The sequence below is a fragment of the Manis javanica genome, chromosome 8 (genome assembly GCF_040802235.1).
Source record: "Manis javanica isolate MJ-LG chromosome 8, MJ_LKY, whole genome shotgun sequence".
NCBI lineage: Eukaryota > Metazoa > Chordata > Mammalia > Pholidota > Manidae > Manis > Manis javanica.
Window position 1 is genome coordinate 81,374,655 of NC_133163.1, and position 24,747 is coordinate 81,399,401.

At 44.9% G+C, this 24,747-nt stretch overlaps 1 protein-coding gene and 1 pseudogene across 1 annotated transcript; one reads left to right on the forward strand and one right to left on the reverse strand.

The window, feature by feature from the left end:
* The first annotated feature begins 284 nt into the window (after positions 1–284).
* Positions 285–8,927, forward strand: LOC108403278 (solute carrier family 12 member 3-like; annotated as a pseudogene).
* A 2,594-nt stretch (positions 8,928–11,521) lies between these two features.
* OSGEP (O-sialoglycoprotein endopeptidase) lies at positions 11,522–24,459 on the reverse strand. The gene is made up of 11 exons (XM_017670303.3): positions 24,159–24,459; positions 22,190–22,309; positions 21,871–22,046; positions 20,206–20,301; positions 20,023–20,072; positions 19,786–19,864; positions 12,569–12,634; positions 12,383–12,473; positions 12,081–12,156; positions 11,879–11,977; positions 11,522–11,728 (listed from the first exon to the last, which is right to left on the reverse strand). Exons 1-11 carry the CDS (start codon positions 24,271–24,273, stop codon positions 11,689–11,691), a joined length of 1,008 nt encoding a protein of 335 aa, XP_017525792.1. The 5' UTR covers positions 24,274–24,459; the 3' UTR covers positions 11,522–11,688.
* Between the last annotated feature and the right edge of the window lie 288 nt (positions 24,460–24,747).

Below are 24,747 nucleotides of genomic sequence, written 5' to 3' on the forward strand. Positions count from 1 at the left end.
CTGTGCTGAGTCAGGCGAGAGCGCAGCATCCATCTCCACAGAGGATCCCCACCCCCAGCCGCACCCCCAGCAAGAGGATCTGGAGAATTCGTAGGCCAGGCCTGACTAGGCCCAGGGCCGCCTTGGCAGGGTCATGGGAGTCATGGTACTTGGTGATGCTCAGGGTTCCCCGAGTTAGGGGATCTAGGTGGGGAAGAAAACTTCCCTCGGGAGGGGCTCTTGAAGGGTGGGGCTGAGGGTGACCTGGTTCCTCACTCACCATCCTACTCTCCTAGATAGGCTGTCTGCTCAAGAGCTGGGGCGTCATCCTCTTCCTGCAGCTGCCTTGGATCACTGCTCAGGTGGGCATAGGTATGGGCTCAGGGCTCTGCAGGGCAGTAGGGGTTCAGGAACCCTGGGGAATGAGTTAAAGGAGCCCTATTCCCATCTCCACCCCAGGGCTCTGCTCTCAGCTTCAGTCACTACTATCACCAGCCTGTCTATCTCAGCCATTTCCACCAACTGCCAAGTCAAGGCTGGTGAGTCTGTTGCAGTTCCGTCATCTCTCAGGGTCCTGGTTCTGTCAGGTGTAGCTAAAACCACAGACCCTCTCCTCCCCTCCCCTCTCCTCTCAGGCGGCAGGTACTTCTCGCTACCTGGGTGCTGAACTTGGCAGACGAATAGGGATCATCTTTGCTTCTGCCAACATGGTAGCTGTGGCTATGCACACAGCAGGCTCTGTAGAGACCCTTTCATATCTGCTCTGGGTAAGGCCCATCCCTCCTTTGGTGCACCCTTTTCTGAGTGCAGCCTGGAGTCATTTTAATAATCAGATGGAGGCATCAAATCAGACAATGAAGTCTCTGTGACCTTCTACCTCTGTGTTCTGCCTTCCAGGAACATGGGGTGCAGCTGCCAAACATGGATCCCAAAAATGAGTTTTGGGTGATGGGTGTGGTGACTATGACCATCCTTTTGGCACAGAACTGGCCTGTGTGGAGTGGGAACCTAGGGTAGGCTCAGGAGGGGTGGGGTGAGAAGGCCGAGGGGATGGCTGTGAGAGCTGGACCAATTTGGAAGGGGCCAAACATAGGGAGATGTGGGATTGTGTGTCTGTGTGTAGATGGCACAGCAGATTCTGTGTGTGTGTGTGTGTGTGGCTGGTGCAGCAGATTGTGTGTGTGTGTGTGTGTGTGTGTGTGGCTGGCGCAGCAGATTGTGTGTGTGTGTGTGTGTGTGTGTGTGTGTGTGTGTGTGTGTGTGTGGCTGGCGCAGCAGAGTGTGTGTGTGTGTGTGTGTGTGTGTGTGTGTGTGTGTGTGTGTGTGTGTGTGTGTGTGTGTGTGTGTGTGTGTGTGTGTGTGTGTGTGTGTGTGTGTGTGGCTGGCGCAGCAGATTCCCAGGCTGGACAGTTTTGCTGGAGGACACCACACACCAATTCCTCAAGGGGCAAGTAAGGAGGACTCATTCCGAGGCTCTGCTGGGGCGAGCACTAAGCAAGGCTACCGGATAAGAAGTGCCCTGTCTCCTGCTCCCAGATACTTACAGTCTTGAGATTTGCCCCTCTGGCATGCGAAGGGACACTGCAGTTTGAGGCAAGAAAGAAAAGGACACCATTTAGCCAGTATCCAGGGAAGAGGCTGGCAGGAAAGGGAACCAGAGGATGGGGGAGGAGAGGGAAGATGAGATAAGGATAGGGAGGAGGTGAAGTAGTTACTCCTTCCTTTCCACTCACATTTCTCCTGTTTGTTTTTTATCTCCCATGGCATATAGGACCAAATTATCTCCTTCTTCCTGATCCTCCCCTCTTTCATCAGTTACCTTCTGGGGACACTCCTCTCTGCACATCCCAGCCAAGAAGCCACTGGCTTCTTTGGGTCCCAAGGTAAGTCAGTGGGAGGCTGGCTGAGAAGTGCATTTAGGGGCATGAACACCTCAGAATGCCATTTCCCCTTGGAGCAGGGGACCTTATTAGCCCAACCCTCCTCAGAAAAGCCCCCTTGACTCCGATTCTGTAGGCCATTTGTGAGTTGCCCATCAGATAATTAGGAGCCCTCTAAGTCCCTGGGCTGGCTAGTTTACAAACTTCCCTTCTTCCCAGCCCAGCTAAGTCACTGACACTAAAGTGCATAGAGGGGTAATGGTGTTGGCTGAATGAGGGGAAGCCAGGAGGTACTACTCAAAACACCATCTTTTCTCTCTGCTCTTCTTTGTAGGAAGTATTTTCTTCGAAGATATGGCGCCACAGTGGCGTAGTCCAGAAGCCAACTTCTCAGGCATGTTTTCCATCTTCTTCTCCTCAGCCACTGGGATACTTCCCGGGACCACTATCTCTGGCGACCTCAAGTTGAGAAGAATGTCCAGGCACAGAACACACACTCTCTCCTCTCCTCTACCTTCACTAATAGTTCAAGTTTGGTTCCCAGGACCCTGCTACTACTATCCCCAAAGGAACCCTCCTTGCCATCATGTGGACCACACTCTCTTACCTGGGCATCTCCGTCACCATTGGTAAGGCCCTCCACTCCTGACTACTGTGCAGCGTGACCTGGAACCTTTGATTTCTGCTTCTCTGAGGAGCTAGGGTATAGGTGATGAAATGAGCAAGTGGTATTCATCAATCACATTCAAAGTAGTTTACCCCCCTCTCAACATTTCTCCCCATCCCTCATTTCATTAATGAATTTTATGGCATTCTTTGATTATCCAATTTCATCACCCCACAACCCCACCATGCACACATACTTCCAATCTCCCCTTTGACTTGGATGGTACCTAGATAGATCTACTGTGTTGGGATGGGGGTCTCTCCCCATGAAGGGGTGTGCATCTTTTATCTCATTTCCAGGTTCCTGTATGATTCGAGATGCTTCAGGAAATTATCACTGACATGGGTGTGCAGAATAGGAGCTGCCTGGGGCCAGAGTGTCAGTATGGCTGGGATTTCAGCAGTTGTCGAGAACAAAGGACCTGCCACTATGGGCTCTCTAATTACTACCAGGCAAGTGAACCAGAGAAGATTAGGGAAATAAACCTTACCTAGCCCATTGCCCAGCACAGAGAGGATGCTCAAAGGACAGTAATGACTTAAGTGGATTCATGTGGGTGGGGTAAAATCCTCAAAAATGGAATAAAATATAATACACCCTGCAACTTCTGGGAAAGCCAGGTAAAATTATGGGTGGAATGCCTTGCTTCTGGAATGCACTGATTTCTGCCTCTGCCTGCCCTTCTCCACAGGCGAAGTCCCTAAAATCTTCCAGGTTAGTCAGTATCTTACCAAGGGGCTTTGGAGAGAAAGGAGAGAATCTACATAGACAGTGCCATCCCAGGGTCTAATTTTTTGGGGAGGAGGAGCAAAAGAAGACCCAGTCTCAGCAACCAGGACCTAGACGGTGACTGAAGGAGATGGAGATGACTGTGGTTGGCTGGTGTTTTAAGAGACAATCTAAGTTCATATAGCAAAATTCAAAGTCTGCCCACAAGTCAGGGCAAAGTCTGGGCACAGATCACTCCTCTACCTGCCTCCTGTTCCTCCCACCTCACATTCTCAGGGGTCTCACTGCACTCTATTCTGTCTATCTGTTCTTCCTGTTGACCCCTAAGCTCCCTCGCTCCCTTTCACTGCTCTGGAGGAGCAGGGGGCTGTCATTCTCCCTTCTCTTGGGACCCTCCCCAATGACAACCATGCCTTCTTACAGTGGCTGTGCCAGGATAAGCCATACCCGGTCATCGGCTTTCTGGGGAAAGGCTATGGCAAGAAACATATCCGCAAGGCTATCTGTTTACCTCCTTCGTGGCTGCAGGCTTACTCCTCATTGGTGAGTGCTCTTCCTCCACCCAGGCATCATTAACCACCTTTCCCCTCATGTGCCCCACTCCCTACCTGCAGCTTTTAGGGCTTGACCCTAAAGCATCTTTCTCTCTCTCTAGTCCTGAAAGTGGATAGAAACATCTGCTAACTTGGTGGCAGTGGTGGTGTTTGCGAAGGTGGGGTGGGGAGTAGGGAATAGGGAGTGCAGGGATGGGAAAGCCTGAAGATGTCCTTGATCCCCTAGACCTGGATCCCATGGCCCAGTTTGGAGACTAACCCCTTGACCTTTCATCTCATTCAAAGCTGATCTGAACACCATTGCCCCCATCATCTCCAACTTTTAATTCTGCTCCTATGCCTTCGTCAACTTCAGCTGTTTCCACGCTTCCCTTCGTTGGTTGCCTGGTTAGTATGGGCAAGTGTTGGGGTCAGGCCCAGGGATGGGAGGACCTGGGAAAACTGGAGGAGCATCCTTGAGGTGCAAGCGTGGGTGGTGCTGAGGCTTGGACAAGGGATGGTTTGCATTTGCTCTCCTCTGCAGGCTGGTACCCTTCCTTCCACTGGTACAGTCCCTGGCTTTCCCTCCTGGGCTCTCTGCTCTGCCTGCTCATTTTGTTCCTCCTCACTTGGTGGGCAGCACTCATTGCCATTTTGCTTACCCTTCTGCTGCTGCTCTATACGTTCTACAAGAAACTTGGTGAGTGACAGGGCAGGTAGCTATGGGAGTGGAGTGAGACACAGCAAGAGGCTGACCCCCATTAGAAGCCCAGAACTACCCCACCTCTAATGGTTCTGCACCACCCCTTCCTCTGCACAGACATGGACGGGGGCCCTGGGGTCCAGGTGGCCTTCTATCACATGGCACTGTCCTATTCAGTGAGCCCAACCAATATACAGGACCACATCAAGAACTTCTGGTAAGGGAGTCTCTATACAAGTGCTTGAAAACTGGTGGCATCTGGATTGCATCTTGCCTGCAAATGGGTTTTGTTCAGATTGCACAGCATTTACAATTTTTAAGATTAGTTGCCAAAATTATGTATCTGGTGTCCTGGCACTCCATCCCACACGACACACTTGGCTGGAGCCAACAGCTGCTGTCCCATGAGACAAGGCAGGTACTCTCCAGTTTGTCACAGTTCCCACCTGGTTCACTTCATTCTTTGTTATATGACTGGTTCTTGCAGGCTTTGAGTTTTCAATTCCTGCTTTAGACTAAAAGGAAGCCAGCTTCCTAAAGTCTGGCAGGGGCAGTGGAGGAGAAGGAAGGGAACCCAACCTCCCTCACTGTGCTGTGAGATGGAGAGGCCTCTCTAATACTCATGGTTTCTCCCTTAAAATTCTCTCTAAAATTCCCCAGTGGGTTGGGAAGAATTGATTACTGCTTCAACATTCCCCTTCCTCCTTCTCCACAGGCCACAGCACCTGGTTCTCACTGGTCCCCCCAGCCAGTGTCCAGCCTTGGTGGATTTTGTGGGGGCCTTTACCAAGAACATGAGTTTCATGATCTGTGGGCATGTGGTCTCAGTAAGAGAAGTGGGAATGGGAGGGGACTGCAGTTGGAGATTCTAGACTGGAGGGAAATAAAAGGACTGAGAAGATCCACAGGTCAGTGGGCTCAGAGAATCTAGAAAGTGTGAGGTTCAAGTAGGATGCTGAGGCACTGTCCCCAGCCTATGTGTCTGCCTCCCCCTCTTAGGAGCCCCAAGCCATTCAAGAGTCCAAAAATCATGTCAAGTGGCTCAATGTCCAGAAGGTTCATTCATTCTATATGGTCATATCTGTCCCCAGGCTATGTTCTGGGGCACAGAGCCTTATGCAGGTCAGCTGCCAAACTGCATCCTTTTTGTCACCCTTTTGCCCAGCATGTCATATCCCCTTCTTTCCTTACTGCCTCTCCTTTCAGGTGGCAGGTCTGGGCCACCTGAAGCCCAATCTGCTAGTCTTGGGATATAAGGGAAATTGGCAGGAGGTGCCAATACCAGCTGTGGAGGACTATGTTAGCATTCTACAGTAAGTGTTGGGGGAAAGGTGAAGACAGGCTTAGAAATGGTCAGGAGCCAGAGGAAGAAGAAACATAATCATGGTGAAGCCCTCTTCTCTCCAGCTGCTCAGCAGTACCTATATCCCCAGGAAGAGGAACATCCCTCTTGTCAGCTCTTGCTCCTAATCTCCTTTTTTCTTCCCCATAAAGAGATGCCTTTGACCACAACTATGGTGTCTGTCTCTTAAGGATGCCAGGGGGGTTAAACCTGGCTACCCAACTTCAAACTCAAGGTGAGTCAAAAAGGAGTGGGCCTAAGGGAAGGATACAGTGTGGGAGGTACAGAAATTGGCTGTCAAAGACAGTCACGGGAGCCAGAAGCACTCGTTTAGTTACCAAGGCTTGAGGCTGAATAGAATCACGTCCTAGGATGTGAGAAAAATGAATTTTGCTTTGAAGATCCTACCTATACAGGCTTAGCTCTCCTGAAACCTTAAGGGATGGGGGAAAGCTCTCAAGTTATCTTCTCAATTCAGGGGCAGAAATGTGAATCGAGAGATACAAAGTGGGAGGGTGAGGGTGAGCTGGACAGTGGTCAGGAGGCATATGGCCCAATCCCAGAGCAAGATTTCTGGCACTATTCCAGACTCCTCCATCGAACTAGCTTATACTTGGGAGTCCTGACTGAATGGGTGGGCTCAGGGAAGGATGCAAAAGACAACATTCTTTTGCATTATACCTCCACCTTTCCCAGTAAATCCAAGGGGTTTGGATACCATAGGAATGGATACTTAGCAGGGGGAGGAGATGAATCCTAAAACAGAGTTTTGGGAAGTGGGAAGAGTAGTAGGCACCCAGTAAAATGGACAGAAAAGGGAATGTGGTTAGTCAATGGAGAGAAAAGCCACATGGCAGTTCTGTGGGATAGCAACAATTTTCCTCAGGGAGAGGAGAGGTATGATATTCAGTTGGGAGCAACTGCTCAGCTGGGTAAGGAATTTGTCTTTCTTTGCCTTTTTCTTCTTGGGCAGTATCCTTACACTGGCAGCCTCGAACCTTGTTTTGCTCCAAGCAGGCTGGTGGATAGTGGACGTGTACTGGCTTAGCAGTGATGGAGGTATGGACTCCACGGCTCCCGAAAAAGCCCCAACTCCTCTCCAAGTTCCCGAGAACAAGAATGGGAGGACGGGGATATAAAAACCAGGGAGGACCTAAGAACAAACCCTGCATTTGCCAAGTACCCAATGCTCTCCTCCTACCTCAGAGGCCTTTGCTCTCTTCCCAGTTCCCAGAGATGGTGGGCAGGGAGGCTGCCTTTCCTCTCCTCTCCTCCTCACAGGGCTGATGCTGCTGATCCCCTTTCTACTGACATGCAAGAAAAACTGGGCTTGATGTCCCGTAAGAGTTTTTGTGAGCAGTCCCCCTGAGCAGCTGGAGGAGAAACACACAGAGTGAGCAGGACATGAAAACCCAAGGTTATGCCTAAAATGCAGAAGCCAGGAAGGGGAGGGGAGGGTGTTGGACCACTTGCCCAGATAGAGGGATAGGAAAAGCTGCCAGGAAATGTAGGCAAATGTCTGGTTCCTCTCTCCTCTTGCCCTAGGATACATACCCTCCTCAGAAGGTTCAGGCTTGGCTCCCAGCATGTGACTCTACTACCTGACCTCACAGGCAAACCTCAGGAAACAAGGTCAGGACCAAGCCCCTGCCCCAGTGCGCGTCTGCTCTGCCTGCCCTCCTTCTTCACAGAACGTAAAGGAGCAAGGGTCAGACAAGCTATATTCTAACAAGCACAAGGGGAGAGTGGGAGGAGGAAGTGAACCTTGATGAAGGACTGTGGTGGGGAGCAAGCACAAGCAGCTATGGTCTTTACCTACATTGGAACGGAGTTATCCTTACCAGTTTGGAAAAATGCAAGGAGCTTAGGCAGCAAAACAGAAAAACTGTAAAGTGAGGAAGCTTTATTGTTCCTAAATTCCTAAGGCAGACATTTCAGGGAACAGATACTTTCTGTTCCTTGATGAATCTAGAGTTTCTTTCTCTGCAGCCAAAAGGCTTTCAAAGACTTGGTGGCCTTACACCAGTTGCAAAATCCACCACCAAAGGGAGACTTGGAATCTACTTCTCTTGGCACTCCTGCTCCTTCAGGCTACATCTCTGGGACCTGCAGGCAAACCAAAAGCAGGTATATAGGAACAGGGCCAGCAAGTGGGGCAACTGTCTCAGAGTAGGAGCTGACAATGGCACACACCCTGTCCTCTGCTCAGTCTTCCCAACCATGTAGTCAGAGTGGCACGTGTCTTCGTGAAGTCCTATGGTAATATTCCCAGGACACTGCCCTCACAGTCATGTGAGTGTGGGGAAATGCCAAGCTGCAGGGCAAAGATCCCAGGGGTAGGGCTAGACCAAAGGCTAGATAAGCTGAGAAATAAGTTGCATTCCTCACACTGCCTTCCTTAACAGTGGCCTACCTACGATCCCTCAGTTAGCCGCCCTGGGGCCCTGTATATGGCCTGGCTGGAGATGCTGTCCAGGGGCCTGACAGCCCCCATTGCCTTCATCCATGGGAATCAACAGGACACACTGCCCCTGTACCACCAGTAAGAGACCGGAGGAGAGGCCCAAACCATAGCACTCAAGGAGCCATGATCTTGGCTCAACAACCTTGGCAGCTGTCCTTGGGAAGCATCAGGCAAGAGCCCAAAGCTTCCTAGGGAAGAACTTCCATTTTGAGTGACACCAGCAGGGTTACAGTGCTAACGAACATCCTCCATCTCACTCTATTACATTAATAAAAGCTTACTACCCAAGGCTAATGTGTAACAATATGCTTCCCATTTAGAAAATCAACTCCGCAAGCCTTACAGGGGCAGAGATCTCAAGTATTTTCAAGGAGAGGAATTTATCTTCTTTCTATCTCCATCTCAAACTATTTCATCCCAAAGTTTCTGATTTTAAAATTCCATGTTTTAGCACATGTTCAACCATTTATGTATCTATCCTTGGTAAATGAGTGTTTAGCACCACTTTCTACTTAATAACTCATCAGAAACTTACTCTTTTCCCAAGCTCATATGATCTCAGTTCTTTTTATCTTTCAGCTTATCTCCCCCATCAGCTTATTCATTCATACAGCAAATACTAATTCAAGGTCCACCATGCACCAGATCCTATTCTAAGTACTAGGAAATGATATGGCAATGAATGTAACGAGCTAGTGATTCCCTCCTCTCACAGAGTTTATATTCTAATAGGAGAAGATAATGAACAGATATAAAACTTTCTGAAGGTGAAGCACTATAAAGAGAAATGAAACAGGGAAGGGGGCTAGAAAGTGCAATTTTAAGTATGTTTGTCAATTTTAAGTAGGCCTCACTGAAAAATAAAATGTTGAGACAGACTTAGACATGGAGTAAACTATATCTGAGAGAAGAGTTTTTCAGCAGAGAGAGCAACAAGCATATAGACCTTGAGGGGCCAGCAGAAACACACCTCAGTGTGTAAAAAACCCCCAAAAAAGCCAAATTTGCTGGAGTAGAGTGAACAGGATGGTGAACAGCAAGAAATAAGGTCAAAGCAGTAAAGAAGGAGGGGTGGGGCAGATCCTGAAAGGCCTTCCAAGGACTCTGGTTTTTACTCTAACATGAGAAAACAGAGGACTTCGAGAAGAGGGACATACTCTGGCTTGTGTGTGAACACTGTTCACTCTGGTTGCTGTGTTTGATCCCATTTCCCCTGTCAACAGTGATAAGAACAATCTTGGTGGGGTGGACTTAATAGGGAACTGGTAGAGAGAACTGTAGACAACTCTTTTAAGATATTTTGCTGTAAAATGGAGCAAAAAATAAGAAGTAATTGGAAGGGGAAATGGGATCAAGAGCAGCTTATATGCCTGTGAGATGAGAAAAATGATGGCATTATTTGTGTGCTGACAGGAAAATCCAGGAAAGAAAGGGAAATACTGACTCTGCTGAAAAGGAGAGAAAACTGTCATTAAAAGCTAGAGGATGGGATCTACTGTACAGATGTTTGGACAGGAGCATGGAGTTTGTTTATAACAGGGTTTCTCAACCTTGACACTAACAATTTAGCCTAGATAATTCTTTGTTGTGGCAGAATATTCTGTGCACTGAATGTTATTTTGCAGCAACCATGGCCTCTACCAAGTAACACTGCCTCCCAGCTGTAACAACCAGATGTCCTCTGGGGAACAGAATCAATCCCAGTTGAGAAACACTAGCATACAGTAACAGGAGGAAAAGTGAAGCACATGGGTATAAATGCTAAAAGGTGATTAGATGTAGTGATGGTAATTTGTTGAACATTTTTTTTCTTGCTTTTATTTTCTCACTAAATTAGGAACCTAAGTAGGAGTGGGAATGGGGAGAGATGTTGGAGATTTGAGGGGTCAGGAGGTATGAAACAGTTATAGGAAAAGATGGTGAATAAAAGAATTAGGGAATATTGCTAGGTAACATAAAAGACACACTTACGTTACATGGTAAATTTAAAGCCAGCCAAGTCAGCTATTTTTGCTAGCCCTTTCAGCTGCACGGGTCTAGGCATAAAGTATGTCAAGAGTTGAATATGACAAAAGCAAGAGAGAGGCAAGGGAGATGAAGTGTGTGTAGTTAAACTGCTCATGACTGGAATTTAGCTGGGGGAGGGAAATGGAAAACATGTGGGGGATAAGGGTCAGAAGAAAGGAAATCAATGGACTGTAGGTCCCAGTGAAGGGATGAACTATGATTCAGTGCACTGAAGGGAGGGCACTGGGAAGACAGGAGGTAATGGTGACAGAACGGGATGCCTGGGACTGAGATATCAAGGAGTTGTAGGTCCCGAACAGGCCCAAGGGATTGAGTGGCTGAAGCTGGGGTGGAGGACAAGATCACACCAAGATCACAGGAGAAGCAAAGACTTAAAGAGACCAGAGCATCAGAAGGATGATCTAGAGGGATACTGAAATCACTGCCACTGCTAGAGGCACTGGGAGAAGCAGAGACCTCAGGAGAAACCAGGGCTCTGAGCAAGAATGTGAAGAGAACATTCAGAAAAAGGTGGAGGATATAGGGAATTTTGCTAATTGAAAGTTGAAGAATATAGGGAATTTTCTAATTGCCTGTTAGTTTCAGAGAGCACAGAAGAACTTCAGGTGTTGGAAGAGGAAGGTAGATGGGAAAGTAATGGTTACTGAAATGTAAAAGATGAGAGGTGACTTGGTAGTTCGGGACGTCTTGTGGTGGCTAACATAAACAAGATGAAGGGCATGATGAGACTGGTTCTGGCAGTGGTGGTGGGCGGAGGGATGTGTACCTGGAGGCCCGCTCAAGCCCACCAATGAAGTATATGTAAGAGACATAGGAGTCAGCATATGGAAGAGAAACAGTTCTACTCTTGAGTTACAAAGTAACACAAAATTAGAGGAGCTCCAGTCCATTTTGAGGGAAGTCCTGAGTACTTACCTCAAAGAATTTAAATGAGATGATGAATGTAAAGCAGTTAGCACAAAGTCTGATACTAAAATTATATTAGTTATGATAATAATATTATGAAGGGGATGTTGGAAGAGTACATGAGATATCCACTCAATCTCAGCTCCAGAGCAACAGCTCCCAGGGTACATGCAGTCAGCCAGGGTGCAGCTCTGACTCCTGCCTCTGGTGCCGTTCACCCCATCAGCAAGAATTTATCCAGGGCGAACTCCTCTGTATTATTCCTGAACAATACAAGTCTATTAACAACATACGAAACCAAAAATATTTTATTGCTTAGTCAACTTGAGGTTCAAGTGGATGGGAAATGGGAGTCCCTAGCCTTGCCAGGGCTCGCACGTCAGCATAGAGATTAAGGCCCAGGGCCCCTGAGACTCCACTGAGGGCATTACTATCTACTCTGATCCTGACAATCTTGTTAGTCCCTCCAGGTCACTTCTACTTCGTCTGTCCGATACCTGTAAAAAGAACAGGAAAAACTTGGTGGACAGCTATCCCTTGGCATCTTCCATTCTTCTCAGCACTCCTGAATCTGGACCTTTTTTCCTGCTGACTTTTTGCCTACCTCCCACATAATCCTATCCAACCCTTTCCAGGGGGGTACTCACCTCTGTGTGACTCCAGAATCACTAAGCGGGGTCCTGTGTCCGGCCCGAAACATCTCCCATCCAGCATGGGCTATCATGGCCCCATTGTCAATGCAGAATCTGGAAAGGAAAAGATATGACTTGGGGTCTAAGAGTAGAAAAATCACAGTAATTGGAGGGAGGAAAAAAAAAAAAGAAATAAAGAAAGGGAAAGGGCCTTCACCTCTCATCTGTGGCAAAAAGCTGGGCTCCACGTTCCTGGCACATTGTCTCCATCATTTCCTGTAGCCTCCTATTACCTACAGAGAGGTAGGAAGTAGGGATATCTTAAGTTTTAACCATTTCCCCATGGCTGGGCTGTACACTACATGTGCATTTACTTAGGAAAATGAAGTGGGGATATAGGGGGCAAAGACTGGGAAGCAAAAACTAGTACTTCTTAAAGCCCTTAGAGATCCAAAATATTAAGAGAAAGGTGCACATGCCCAAGAATAGGGAGGAAGAACACAGTTCAATGACACATACACCCTACACCTCCTACGATGAGGGCCTCCTGGGAGCCACAATGTGCCATGGCTCGCTCTGTGATCTCTACCAGCATTGCAAACACGGTTTCCTGTCAGGGACAGACAAGGTGCAATCCCAGTTTAGTTCTATTATACACAAACTCCTCCAGCCCCACCTTCCTGTCCCAGCTTTTTACTCCATTACCTGCAGGGAGAAACACAGATCCTCAGGAGTACACTCGCCTGTGGCCAGCATCCGCTGGGCTGCATCCTATAATTAAAGAGAAAGCAAACAGCTAAAATAATGAATAGTGGACTCTTTCCTGCAGCCAGGTCAAGAGAGAGACAGGACCACTGCTAATTTAAGGAAAAACCACATTGTTGCAGAAAACCACTGCTGACTATGAGGCCAGTTTAATTGTGGTTGTCTTTCACCATGTTCTGGGCAGCTTGTCAAGAAACCACACATGCCAAATGAGGCAGCAAAATCAACTGAAAGGCTGTCAGTCAGCTTTCCAGTATGCAAAAGTTGAAAGTTAACAGGGGAAAAAAAGGCTCTTAGGAAGTTCATTAACAAGGAATAAATAGTTTGGTGGGCACAGGTTTAAGCAGCAGAAACTTATTTTCTTATAGTTCTAGAAGCTACAAGTCCAAAATCAAAGTTCCAGCTGATCTGATTTCAGATAATCATTATAGTTCTGCACATAGAACTGCTTCAAAGGACTGGATTAAAGATGGCGGCATGAGAGGTGAGACAGAGACCTCCTCCTAAAACCACATATAATACAAAAATATAACTTAATACAACTAATCCTGAAAGAGCAACAGGAGAGAAGGCTACACCAGACTGCACACACCTGGAGAAAAGAGCAGACCTCACAGAACAGGGTAACATACCAAAGCTGTGACCTGGCAGGGCCCAAGCCCTTACCCCACCCCAGCTCACTGGCAGGAGGAAGAGAAACAGAGCGGAGAGGGAGTGGAGGCCTGGGACTGCTGAACACCTAGCCTTGGAGATCTGCTCTGGGAGCACAAACCTACATTGCATGGTGCTCTGGTGATTCAGTGTGGTTGGAAACCTAAGACAGGTGGAGAGATGGAGATTCCAGGTGCTTGTGGAAAACAGGGATTCATATCCGGCTGATCTGGGTGGGCAGTCTGAGAGATTTCCTAAAAGCAAGAGGGCTGCTAAAGAGGCAAGGATTGCACAGAGCTTACTGCTCAGGAGAAAGGACAGGTACACAAAATTGTTTGGGTGCACTCCACCCAGCAGGTTGGGAGCTTAAACGATCTTCAGGGGCTCCATCCTGCTGGCTGGCTATGCAGCTCCAAGGCCCACCACAGTGATATGCAGCCTGCTGTGTCTTCCTCCTGGCTAGTCTGCAGCTGGCTCAGGTTCGCAAACTGGCAAACCCTGCCCAGGCATCAGGCAGACAGAGGGAAGCCCCGCCTATGGCAGCTACAAACACAAAGCACAGAAGCTTACACCTGTGTGTTCGACCCACTGGTTCTGGCAGTGTGGACAGGCATAGCAGCTGGGAAGCAGGAAACAGCTCTTTTCTCCCCCCAAGCAGCAACCTCGCTGCCCTGCAATCACCGACATTGCTCCAGGGGATGAGCAGCTCCAAGGAGTAGGGCTTCTGGGCACTAGAGGGCACCACAGACCAATTAGGAGACATCAAAGGAACCGGGTTCAAAGCAAAATTGTGAATAGACCTGAGAGAGATTCAAATGAAATCTACCTCATGAATCTGCTTGAAAGAGATTTCAAAATAAAAATCATTAACATGTTCATGGAGGTACAGAAAAATATTAAAGAACTCAGGAACGAATTGAGGACAGAGATCCAGTCGTTGAACAGCACAATGGGAGGTATTAAAAGCAGATGAGATACAGTGGCGGAGATGATAAATGAAATAGAAATTAGAGAAGAGCAATACAAAGAAGCTGAGGGACAGAGAGAAAAAAGGATCTCTAAGAATTAAAGAATATTGAGAGAACTGTGTGACCAATCCAAATGGAACAATATTCGCATTACAGGGGTACCAGAAGAAGAAGAGAGAGAGAAAAAGGGATAGAAAGTGTCTTTGAGGAGGTAATTGCTGAAAACTTCCTCAATATGGTGAAGAAGATAGTCCCTCAGGCCATGGAGGTGCACAGATCTCCCAACACAAGGGACCCAAGGAAGACAATACCAAGACACATAGTAATTAAAATGGCAAAGATCAAGGATAAGGACAGACTATTAAAAGAAGCCAGAGAAAAATAAGATTACATACAAAGGAAAACCCATCAGGCTATCATCAGACTTGTCAGCAGAAACCTTACAGGCCAGAAGGGAGTGGCATGATATATTTAATGCAAAGCAGCAGGAGGTCCTCCAACCAAGAATATTTTATCCAGCAAGATTATCATTTAAATTTGAAGGAGGGATTAAACAATTTCCAGATACACAAAAGCTGAGAGAATTTAGTTCCCACAAACCATATCTACAGTATATTTTGGAGGGACTGCTATAGATGGAAGTGCTCCTAAGGTTTCATAGCTCTCATCAGAGATAATAAAAAGGGATAGACAAAGAGTACAGAATATGATACCTAATATATAAAGAATGGAGGAGGAAAAAAGGAGGGGGAAAAAAGAACCTTTAGATTGTATTTTTAATAGCATACTAAGTGAGTTAAGTTAGACTCTTAGATAGTAAGGAGGTTACCCTTGAACCTTTGGTAACCACGAATCTACAGCCTGCAATGGCAATAAGTACACACCTATCGATAATCACCCTAAATGTAAATGGACTGAATGCACCAATCAAAAGACATAGAGTCACTGAATGGATAAAAAAAACAAGACTCAATTATATGTTGCCTACAAGAGACTCACTTCAAACCCAAAGACATACACAGACTGAAAGTGAAGGGATGCAAAATGATATTTCATGCAACTAATAGAGAGAAAAAAGGAGGAGCTGCAGTACTTGTATCAGACAAAATAGACTTCAAAACAAAGAAAGTCACAAGAGACAAAGGACATTACTTAATGATAAAGGGGTCAATCCAACAAGAGGATATAACCATTATAAATATCTATGCACCCAACAAAGGAGCACCTACATATGTGAAACAAATACTAACAGAATTAAAAGGGGAAATAGAATGCAATGCATTCATTCTAGGAGACTTCGACACTCCACTCACTCCAAAGGACAGATAAACCAGACAGAAAATAAGTAAGGAGACAGAGGCACTGAACAACACATTAGAACAGATGGACCTAACAGACATCTATAGACCTCTACACCCAAAAGCAGCAGAATACACATTCTTTTCAAGTGTACACAGAACATTTTCCAGAACAGACCACATACTAGGGCACAAAAAGAGCCTCAGTAAATTCAGAAAGATTGCAATTATACTAACCAACTTCTCAGATCACAATGGTATAAAACTAGAAATAAATTGTACAAAGAAAAGAAAAAGGCTCACAAACACATGGAGGCTTAACAACATGCTCCTAAACAATCAATGGATCAATGACCAAATTAAAACAGAGATCAAGCAATGTATGGAGACAAATGAAAACAACAGCACAATGCCCCAACTTCTGTGGGACTCAGTGAAAGCAGTGCTAACAGGGAAGTATATTGCAATACAGGCTACCTCAGGAAAGAAGAACAATCCCATATGAACAGTCTAAACTCACAATTAACGAAACTAGAAAAAGAAGAACAAATGAGGCCCAAAGTCAGTAGAAGGAGGGACATAAAAAAGATTAGAGCAGAAATAAATAAAATTGAGAATAAAACAATAGAAAGAATCAATGAAAGCAGGAGCTAGTTTTTTTGAGAAAATAAACAAAATAGATAAACACCCAGACAGACTTATCAAGAAAAAAAGAGAGTCTGCACACATAAACAGAATCAGAAATGAGAAAGGAAAAATCACTACGGACACCACAGAAATACAAAGAATTATTAGAGAATACTATGAAAAATTATATGCCAGCAAACTGGATAACTTAGAAGAAATGGACAACTTTCTAGAAAAATACAACCTTCCAAGGGTGACCCAGAAAGAAACAGAAAATCGGTCCTGACCAATTACCAGCAACAAAATTGAACTGATAATCAAAAAACTACCTAAGAACAAAAATCCTGGACCAGATGGCTTCACCACAGAATTTTAACAAACATTTAGTGAAAATCTAATACCCATCCTCCTTAAAGTTTTCCAAAAAGTAGAAGAGGAAGGAATACTTCCAAATTCATTCTATGAGGCCAGCATCACCCTAATAACAAACCAGGAAAAGACACCACAAAAAAAGAAAATTACAGACCAATATCCCTGATAAACATAGATGCAAAAATACTCAACAAAACATTAGCAAAACGAATTCAAAAACACATCAAGAGGATCATACACCATAATGAAATTGGACTCATCCCAGGGATGCAAGGATGGTACAACATTTGAAAATACATCAACATCATCCACCATATCAACAAAAAGAAGGACAAAAACCACATGATCATTTCCATAGATGCTGAAAGAGCATTTGACAGAATTCAACATCCATTCATGATACAAACTCTCAACAAAATGGGTATGGAGGGCAAGTACCTCAACATAATAAAATCCATATATGACAAACCCAGAGCCAACATCATACTTAACAGTCAGAAGCTGAAAGCATTTCCTCTAAGATCAGGAACAAGACAAGGATGCCCACTCTTCCCACTTTTATTCAACATAGTATTGGAGGTCCTAGCCTCAGCAATCAGACAACACAAAGAAATAAAAGGCATCTAAATTAGTAAGGAAGAAGTCAAACTGTCACTGTTTGCAGATGACATGATATTGTACATAAAAAACCCTAAAGAGTCCACTCCAAAACTACCAGACCTAATATCTGAATTCAGCAAAGTTGCAGGATACAAAATTAATACACAGAAATCTGTTGCATTCCTATACACTAATGATGAACTAACAGAAAGAGAAATCAGGAAAACAATTCCATTCACAATTGCATCAAAAAGAATTAAATACCTAGGAATAAACCTAATCAAGGAAGTGAAAGACGTATACCCTAAAAACTACAAGACACTCCTAAGAGAAATTAGAGGATACTAATAAATGGAAATTCATCCCATTGGGTAGGAAGAATTAATATCGTTAAAATGGCTATCCTTCCTAAAGCAATCTACAGATTCAATGCAATTCTTATCAAAATACCAACAGTATTCTTCAACCAACTGGAACAAATAGTTCTAAAATTCATATGGAACCACAAAAGACCTCAAATAGCCAAAGCAATACTGAGAAGGAAGAATAAAGCAAGGGGGATTATGCTCCCCAACTTCAAGCTTTACTATAAAGCCACAGTACTCAAGACAATTTGGTACCGGCACAAGAACAGACCCACAGACCAGTGGAACAGAATAGAGAGTCCAGATATTAACCCAAGCATATATGGTCAATTAATATATGATAAAGGAGCCATGGATACACAATGGGGAAATGACAGCCTCTTCTACAGCTGGTGTTGTCAAAACTGGACAGTTACATGTAAGAGAATGAAACTGGATTACTGTCTAAGTCCATACACAAAAGTAAACTCGAAATGGATTCAAAGACCTGAATGTATGTCATGAGACCATAAAACTCTTAGAAGAAAATATAGGCAAAACTCTCTTGAATGTAAACATGAGCACCGTCTTCATGAACATATCTCCACACGCAAGGGACACTAAAGCAAAAATGAACAAGTGGAACTATATCAAACTAAAAAGCTTCTGTACAGCAAAGGATACCATCAGTACAACAAAAAGGCATCCAACAGTATGGGAGAATATATTCATAAATGACATATCCAATAAGGGCTGGACATCCAAAATATACAGAGCTCTTGTACCTCAATAAACAAAAAGTAAATAAGCCAATTAAAAAATGGGCAGAGGTCTGAACAGACACTTCTCCAAAGAAGAAATTCAGATGGCCAACAGGCACATGAGAAGATGCTCCACCTCTCTAATCATCAGAGAAATGCAAATTAAAACCACAGTGAGATATCACCCAACACCAGTTAGAATGGCCAACATCCAAAAGAAAAACAACAAATGTTGGCAAGGATGTGGAGAAAGGGGAACTCTCCTACACTGCTGGTGGGAATGTAAATTAGTTCAACCTTTGTGGAAAGCAGTATGGAGGTTCCTCAAAAAACTAAAAATAGAAATACCATTTGACCCAGGAATTCCACTCCTAGAAATTTCCCCTAAGAATGCAGAAGCCCAGTTTCAAAAAGACATATGCACCCCTATGTTTATTGCATCACTATTTACAATAGCCAAGAAATGGAAGCAACCTAAGTGTCCATTAGTAGATAAATTGATAAAGATGTGGTATATAGACACAATGGAATATTATTAAGCCATAAGAAGAAAACAAATCCTACCATTTGCAACAACATGGATGGAGCTAGAGGGTATTATGCTCAGTGAAATAAACCAGGCAGAGAAAGACAAGTACCAAATGATTTCACTCATCTGTGGAGTATAAGAACAAAGAAAAACTGAAGGAACAAAACAGCAACAGACTCACAGAACCCAAGAATGGACTAACAGTTATTACCAAAGGGAAAGGGACTGGGGAGGATGGGTGGGAAGGGAAGGATAAGGAGTAAAAGGGGCATTATCATTAGCACACATAATGTAGGGGGTGCACAGGAAGGCAGTGTAGCACAGAGAAGACAAGTAGTGATTCTATAGCATCTTATTATGCTGATGGACAGTGACTGTAATGGTGGGGACTTGATAATGGGGGGAATCTAGTAACTACAATGTTGTTCATGTAAGTGTATATTGATACCAAAAAACCCCCCAAAAACAATGAATAGTGGTTTGGGGATGACGTGACAGCAAAAATTAGTGCACTCAGATGACCACTATGTTTTACACTTCAACCCACTAGCACATCCCACACCAATGCTTTGCCTTTCACTGGCACTGAGGTACAGAATGGGCAGCATTCATGCAAGATTCAGTAACTACAGATATTTGCCCTGGCACCCTTACCCTCCATTCTCCCCTCTCTTAGTCTGCTTAATTTTTCTCCCTAGCACTTATCACCATCTGGCCCTTTTTATTGTATTCTCTTTCCTCTTTTTTAGTTTTTTATTTTATTTTATCTGTCTCATTGGAACATGAACTCCAATACACAGGTATTTTCGTTTTGCTCCATCCTCTATTGATACTGCCTAGAACAGTGCCTGGCACACAGACGTTCAATAAATTTTGCTACATGAATTTATTCAGCATGTAATACAGGTCAGTACTATGCTATAAGGTGACAGTACATGATGAGCAAAACGGATAAACTTCATTAAAAAGCACAGAAATGCTCAGCTCCTCACCTGTGCCACACTCACCTCAATAAAAGAAAGGATCCCCGAGAATGAGACGTCCATCCCCTTTACAGTGTATGGCAGCTCCACTAGCTTCTTCCCTCTGAGTGGGGACATAAACATGAGTACACATGGTGCTAAGCCTGTAGTAAGCTGGCTGTGCACCCTCCACAGCCCCTCCCAAACCTCATTAATTTACATACAGGGAAATCCCCGCAGCACCACCAGTCAGCCCCTTCCCTTCCACCTATGTTCCCTTACCGCTTAGCCAGCTGTTCAATGTTGTAGCCTGGACTTGGGTCATTGGAAATCTAACAGAAGGAAAAAGAGGATGAAGTCAGATATCCAGGAAACATAGGAAGCTAATTTACTTTGTCCCTCCATTTCCACAGCTCCCCAGAAATCCCTCCACATCTTAGGTTCCCTGTAGCCCCAATAGCTTACCTTCAGTACTCGAGCAAAACGATCCAGACAATTACCCACAGCAATATCGATGGTTTCCCCAAAGATGCGGTAACGACGTTCTGAATATGCAATCACCTAAGAGTGATAAGGATGTCCATTAAACCTCAAGTCTGTAAAGAGGAGTATTTGGCTTTGGGGAAGAACACAGCAGAAAATCAACATGGCCATTAGAGCTTCCAGTGAGAAACGGAAAAAAAGTACTTTCTAAAGCCCTGAATGGATACTCCTTCAGAGCTTTCATCTGAGAAGCCTATATATATCCTGAAAATTCCCAGAGCAGATTCCTAATCTACAGAAGGAAGGCAATTTACATCAGGACAGAAGCAAACCATCATTTCAAAAACATTTTGCTAGAATGGAGGTTCCTGGTATAGCTTTTAAAAGCAGTCCTGAGAGTGTGCACTAGGAGCAGGCTTTGCTGCACAGAGGCAGGGAACCATCTTTCTAATCCTACCAGGGTAGTGGCATTTGGAAACAAGAGAAGAGGTAGGGGTGAAAAATCTCAAAAATCCCTTATTAGGTCAGATTAATGGCCCTTCCAGCTCAGCACTGGCAATCAACTCCTGTCCATTCTTCCTCTGTGACCAATTTCTAGCAGAGAGAATATCACCCACTGACACACATGCTCCGAAGTACTGACAGTGAGTGCTTCCCGTAAGAAATCCCTTTTCCTTTCTGGTGCTGCTAAGGATTTCCTTCTGCTCTGATGTAGATTGTAATCTTACTCTTCTGTCAAATGGCTGGCCACATGGCAAAGAAAAAATCCTGCCTTTTCACTTCTGTTATTCTCTCCTCTCTACCCAATCACCCCCCCCATTTTTCACATCTAAGCACGCTTCAAAAGGGAAGAGGAAAAGAAGAAAAAACTACCACTGCTCCTCTTCATTAAGTCTTGTAAGCCTCCTACTTTCCACACCCCACGTCCCTAACCTTGTGTGTCATCCTTCAGGCCTCAACCAGTTAGTTGCTCTCTACTTGTTAAAGTCCCCACGTCATTTTCACGGGAATGTATGCTTCAAAATAACTGTTTCACAAAATGAAGTTTTGGAACATAACCCTTTCATAAACTGGATAATGACCCCCATCTTGTGTTCTGTGGGAGAAGGTGGCTGGAATTCTTCAATCCCCACCAAACAACTTCAGCCGCCAACTTAAAATACCTTCTACTATTTACATAGGGTTTTTAAAGTCATTTATATTTTCACAGGACAGAAAACTCTTAGAATAACAACTACTATACATTTACCACCAATAATGTAAAATGAAACAGAGTTATCATAAAGAAACAAATCAAGTAGTGCCCCTTAGTTTTAACTGCTAAGATTCACAGAAAAAGTAAGCTTCAAAATAATAAAAGTGAAAATCCTTTTGTTATTTTGAAGGCTCCAATCCTGATCATTATTTGCTTTTCTAAATTGGAAAGTCTTCACTTTTATAAGCACATGCATGAAAGTCATCTACTGTTCTGATCACCCTGCTCCAATCCGCAATGTTATCAATTTTGTTGTGGGTTTTCTCATTAATAAAATTTTAGATTCAGATGAGTCAGCTTTGTTCCTGAAATTCCTACTACTCAGGTAGAACATGAAAGTTGCTGTTACACTGCCTTAGAAATCAAGGAGGGATGATGGATACTCTAAATACCTGTGTATTTCCTCCACTGACATACAGCACAGTTGGGTTGCTGGCTCCAGTGATGAGGCGGCCCATCTCAATGTGGCCTATACAGTGGTTCACACCAAGCAATGGCTTATTCCACAGCTGGGCCAGAGTACGGGCCACAACAGCCACTGAAACCAGTGGGGCACCCATGCCAGGGCCTAGGGGGATAGAAATGGGAGTTAGCACCTATAAAGATTTGGAAAAACAGAATTGGGGGAAGTAGGGGATGTGAGAGGCAAGTTTGGTACCTGGCCATTTGCCAGGTATATTCTTCCATTGTTGACCTCTCTCCCAGCCATACCTTTGGTGTAGGCAATGCAGTCAATATCCTGGTGGGTCAATCCAGCCTCTGTTAGGGCTTCCTGCAGCAGGTCCAGGATAACGGCTCGGTGGTGCCTGGCAGTATCACCTGGAAGGAATCCTATAAGATGGACACAGGTCAGAGTTCATCTAATTTTTCTACAGCTAAAGTGGGTAAAAGTAAAAAAAACAAGTGTTTTAGTTCTTGTGAAACTGAGTAAGGGACCACATTCAAAATGGATTTGGAAGACTAGAAGAGGACTCTCATGCCCTACCACTTGTCCTCATTTACAGACCCCAACAGAGAGAGCTACCTTGCATTCCCAACAGGAAGAAGCCTATGCAGTTGACCCTTGAACAAAAGGAGGGTTAAGGGCGCCAAAACCCATATAGTCGAAATCTATGTGTAACTTTTGACTCTAAAAACATAACTACTAATAGCCTACTGTTGACCAGAAGAAATAACATAAAGTTAATTAACACAGATTTTGTATGTTATATTTATGATTTATCTTACAATAAAGTCAGCTAGAGAACAGAAAATGTTTTTCTAATTGTCTCAAATCTCCAAAAAATTTCCATTATAGTTACCAAAAAAAATTCACATGAAAGTGAATCTGAGCAGTTCAAACCTGTGTTGTTCAAGGGTCAAGTATACTAACCCAACAGAAGGAAGAAAGATTTTCTCCTTGCCCAGCAACAGCCCAGCCAATGAGAGCTTACTATAATTCAGCTAATGAAAAGCCACTACACTCCGAATTTACTCCAGGGGCCTTGTTGTTTGTAACTACCCATCCCAATTTCCCCTTTCCCTTATAAAAGAGTGGGCTCCCTCTTTGTTTTCAGGTTCTGAACCACTCAGGAACTTGCCTGTGGTTTTGCTGTAGCTTATAAATCCTGAATTGCATGTCTGCTATTCCTGAATAAATTTGTTTTGCTGGCAAAATAACTGGCTATTTTATTTTTAACGTTAATATAACATAGGAAGAATCCCTTTTACTCTCCTTAAGCATCCTTGTCTTCCAGATTTTCAGGTATATTCTTTCTAGCCTGTTCAGTTTAGCTAGGCTGAAGAGCTCTCAGAAATTCCCTTCTTTATACCCAACTCCTTCTACTCAGCCTTCAGGACTCAATTCAAGTCATACTTACCTCATACCTTCTAGTGATCTTCTCTGTGATCCTACAAACCCTTTGCATGGTTACATATAGCAACTATAGCATTGTAATTAACTGTAGTTTCCCCAGTTTAATCATGACTACCTCAAAGCACTGGCTATTTATCTTCATATTCCTGGCACCAAAATACCTGGAAGAGTGAGCACTAAAGATAAATACATATTTTTAACGAGCAACCCGTCCCAACATAACTGGTTCAGGGAGGCTTTTCAGGAATATGCAAGTCAGTTGCCCTCTCCTATGCAGTCAGGTGTTTTAGAGCAGAGGCAGGATATAATAACTTACAAATAACACTTAATTAAAGTTGTAATGTGTTTGGTACTTCCATGTAACTCCCAAGACCCAATGATACAGGTATTATTGTCATTTTAAGAGTAAGAGACATAAGTCCAAAAACAAACACCGAATATGAATTTGCAAAGACAGCCAGTTCTGACACCTGAGCTGGGAGTCTTTACACTCCTCATTCTAGAATAATCTGATCGCACCTACGTCATCCTGTTTGTCTTGAAGTTCTGTGTATATGTCCGACGTCGGCAGGCTCATAACATCTACTTTTGTATCTAGTAGCCAGCTGACTAGCACATAAAAGGCGCTCAATAAAAGCTGAACGAACCCAGAAGATCCAAGTCCAGGTGCCTGTGACTCTTCTATCCATCAGCCTTGTGACATTAATACTGTCACATAATCTGAGACTCGGATACTTTCCACGCCTTACTGCACTAGTGTTTAGGAAAATGGAAGGTGACGCTGTGCGAAGCGCGCCGCAAACTATAAATTCCTTGGTCACGCACCTGTGCCGGGAGGTGTAATATAAGTCCGCCGGGGGTTCGCCAGTACCTGGCCATCCCGGACAACTCCTACACCGACCTTGTTGGCGCTGCCTTCAAAACCCAGCACCGTCGGCATGGCCGGGCCAGAAAGAAAACGCCGGCAGCGCTCCTAGCTACACTGGAGAAGTGCAACCTTCACCAGACTACACGGGAGCGCAGACTCCGGAGCGCAGAAGAGTTCAAGCCCCCGCCGGCGGGGCCACACGCGTCAACGGACAGACCCCAAAGAACTCACGTGGGTGGGACGCCCCCGCCAACCCCTCCCCTGTCGTCACGGCGACTCACAAGGTCCTTTCAGGGGCCTGTCCGCCTAACTGCCAGAGTTGCTGAGCCGGCGTCTGCTCCTTTTATTCCTGCGTGTTCCTCTGCCTCTCTCCCGTGGTCCAGCCCAGCCTTCTCCACTGAGTTTTTTTTCCCCTTGCACAGCTCTGGGATCTTCAGTCAGAGTGGCAGAATGAGTCGTGCATCTGGCACGCTTATAAACAGTCCGAGAATTGGAGTGTTGGGCCTTCAATCACTTGGAAACACGAAGACTGGAGGAAGGCCGAGC

What these genes read in the sequence shown, in the direction of transcription:
- OSGEP (XM_017670303.3), bottom strand. Translation starts at nt 24,273, where the DNA reads ATGCCGACGGTGCTGGGTTTTGAAGGCAGCGCCAACAAGGTCGGTGTA. An exon ending in ATTGAACAGCTGGCTAAGCG is followed by an intron (nt 19,865 to 20,022) that starts GTAAGGGAACAT and finishes GTCCCCACTCAG; the next exon opens with AGGGAAGAAGCTAGTGGAGC. An exon ending in ATCTGTGTTTCTCCCTGCAG is followed by an intron (nt 12,474 to 12,568) that starts GTAATGGAGTAA and finishes TGTCCCTGACAG; the next exon opens with GAAACCGTGTTTGCAATGCT.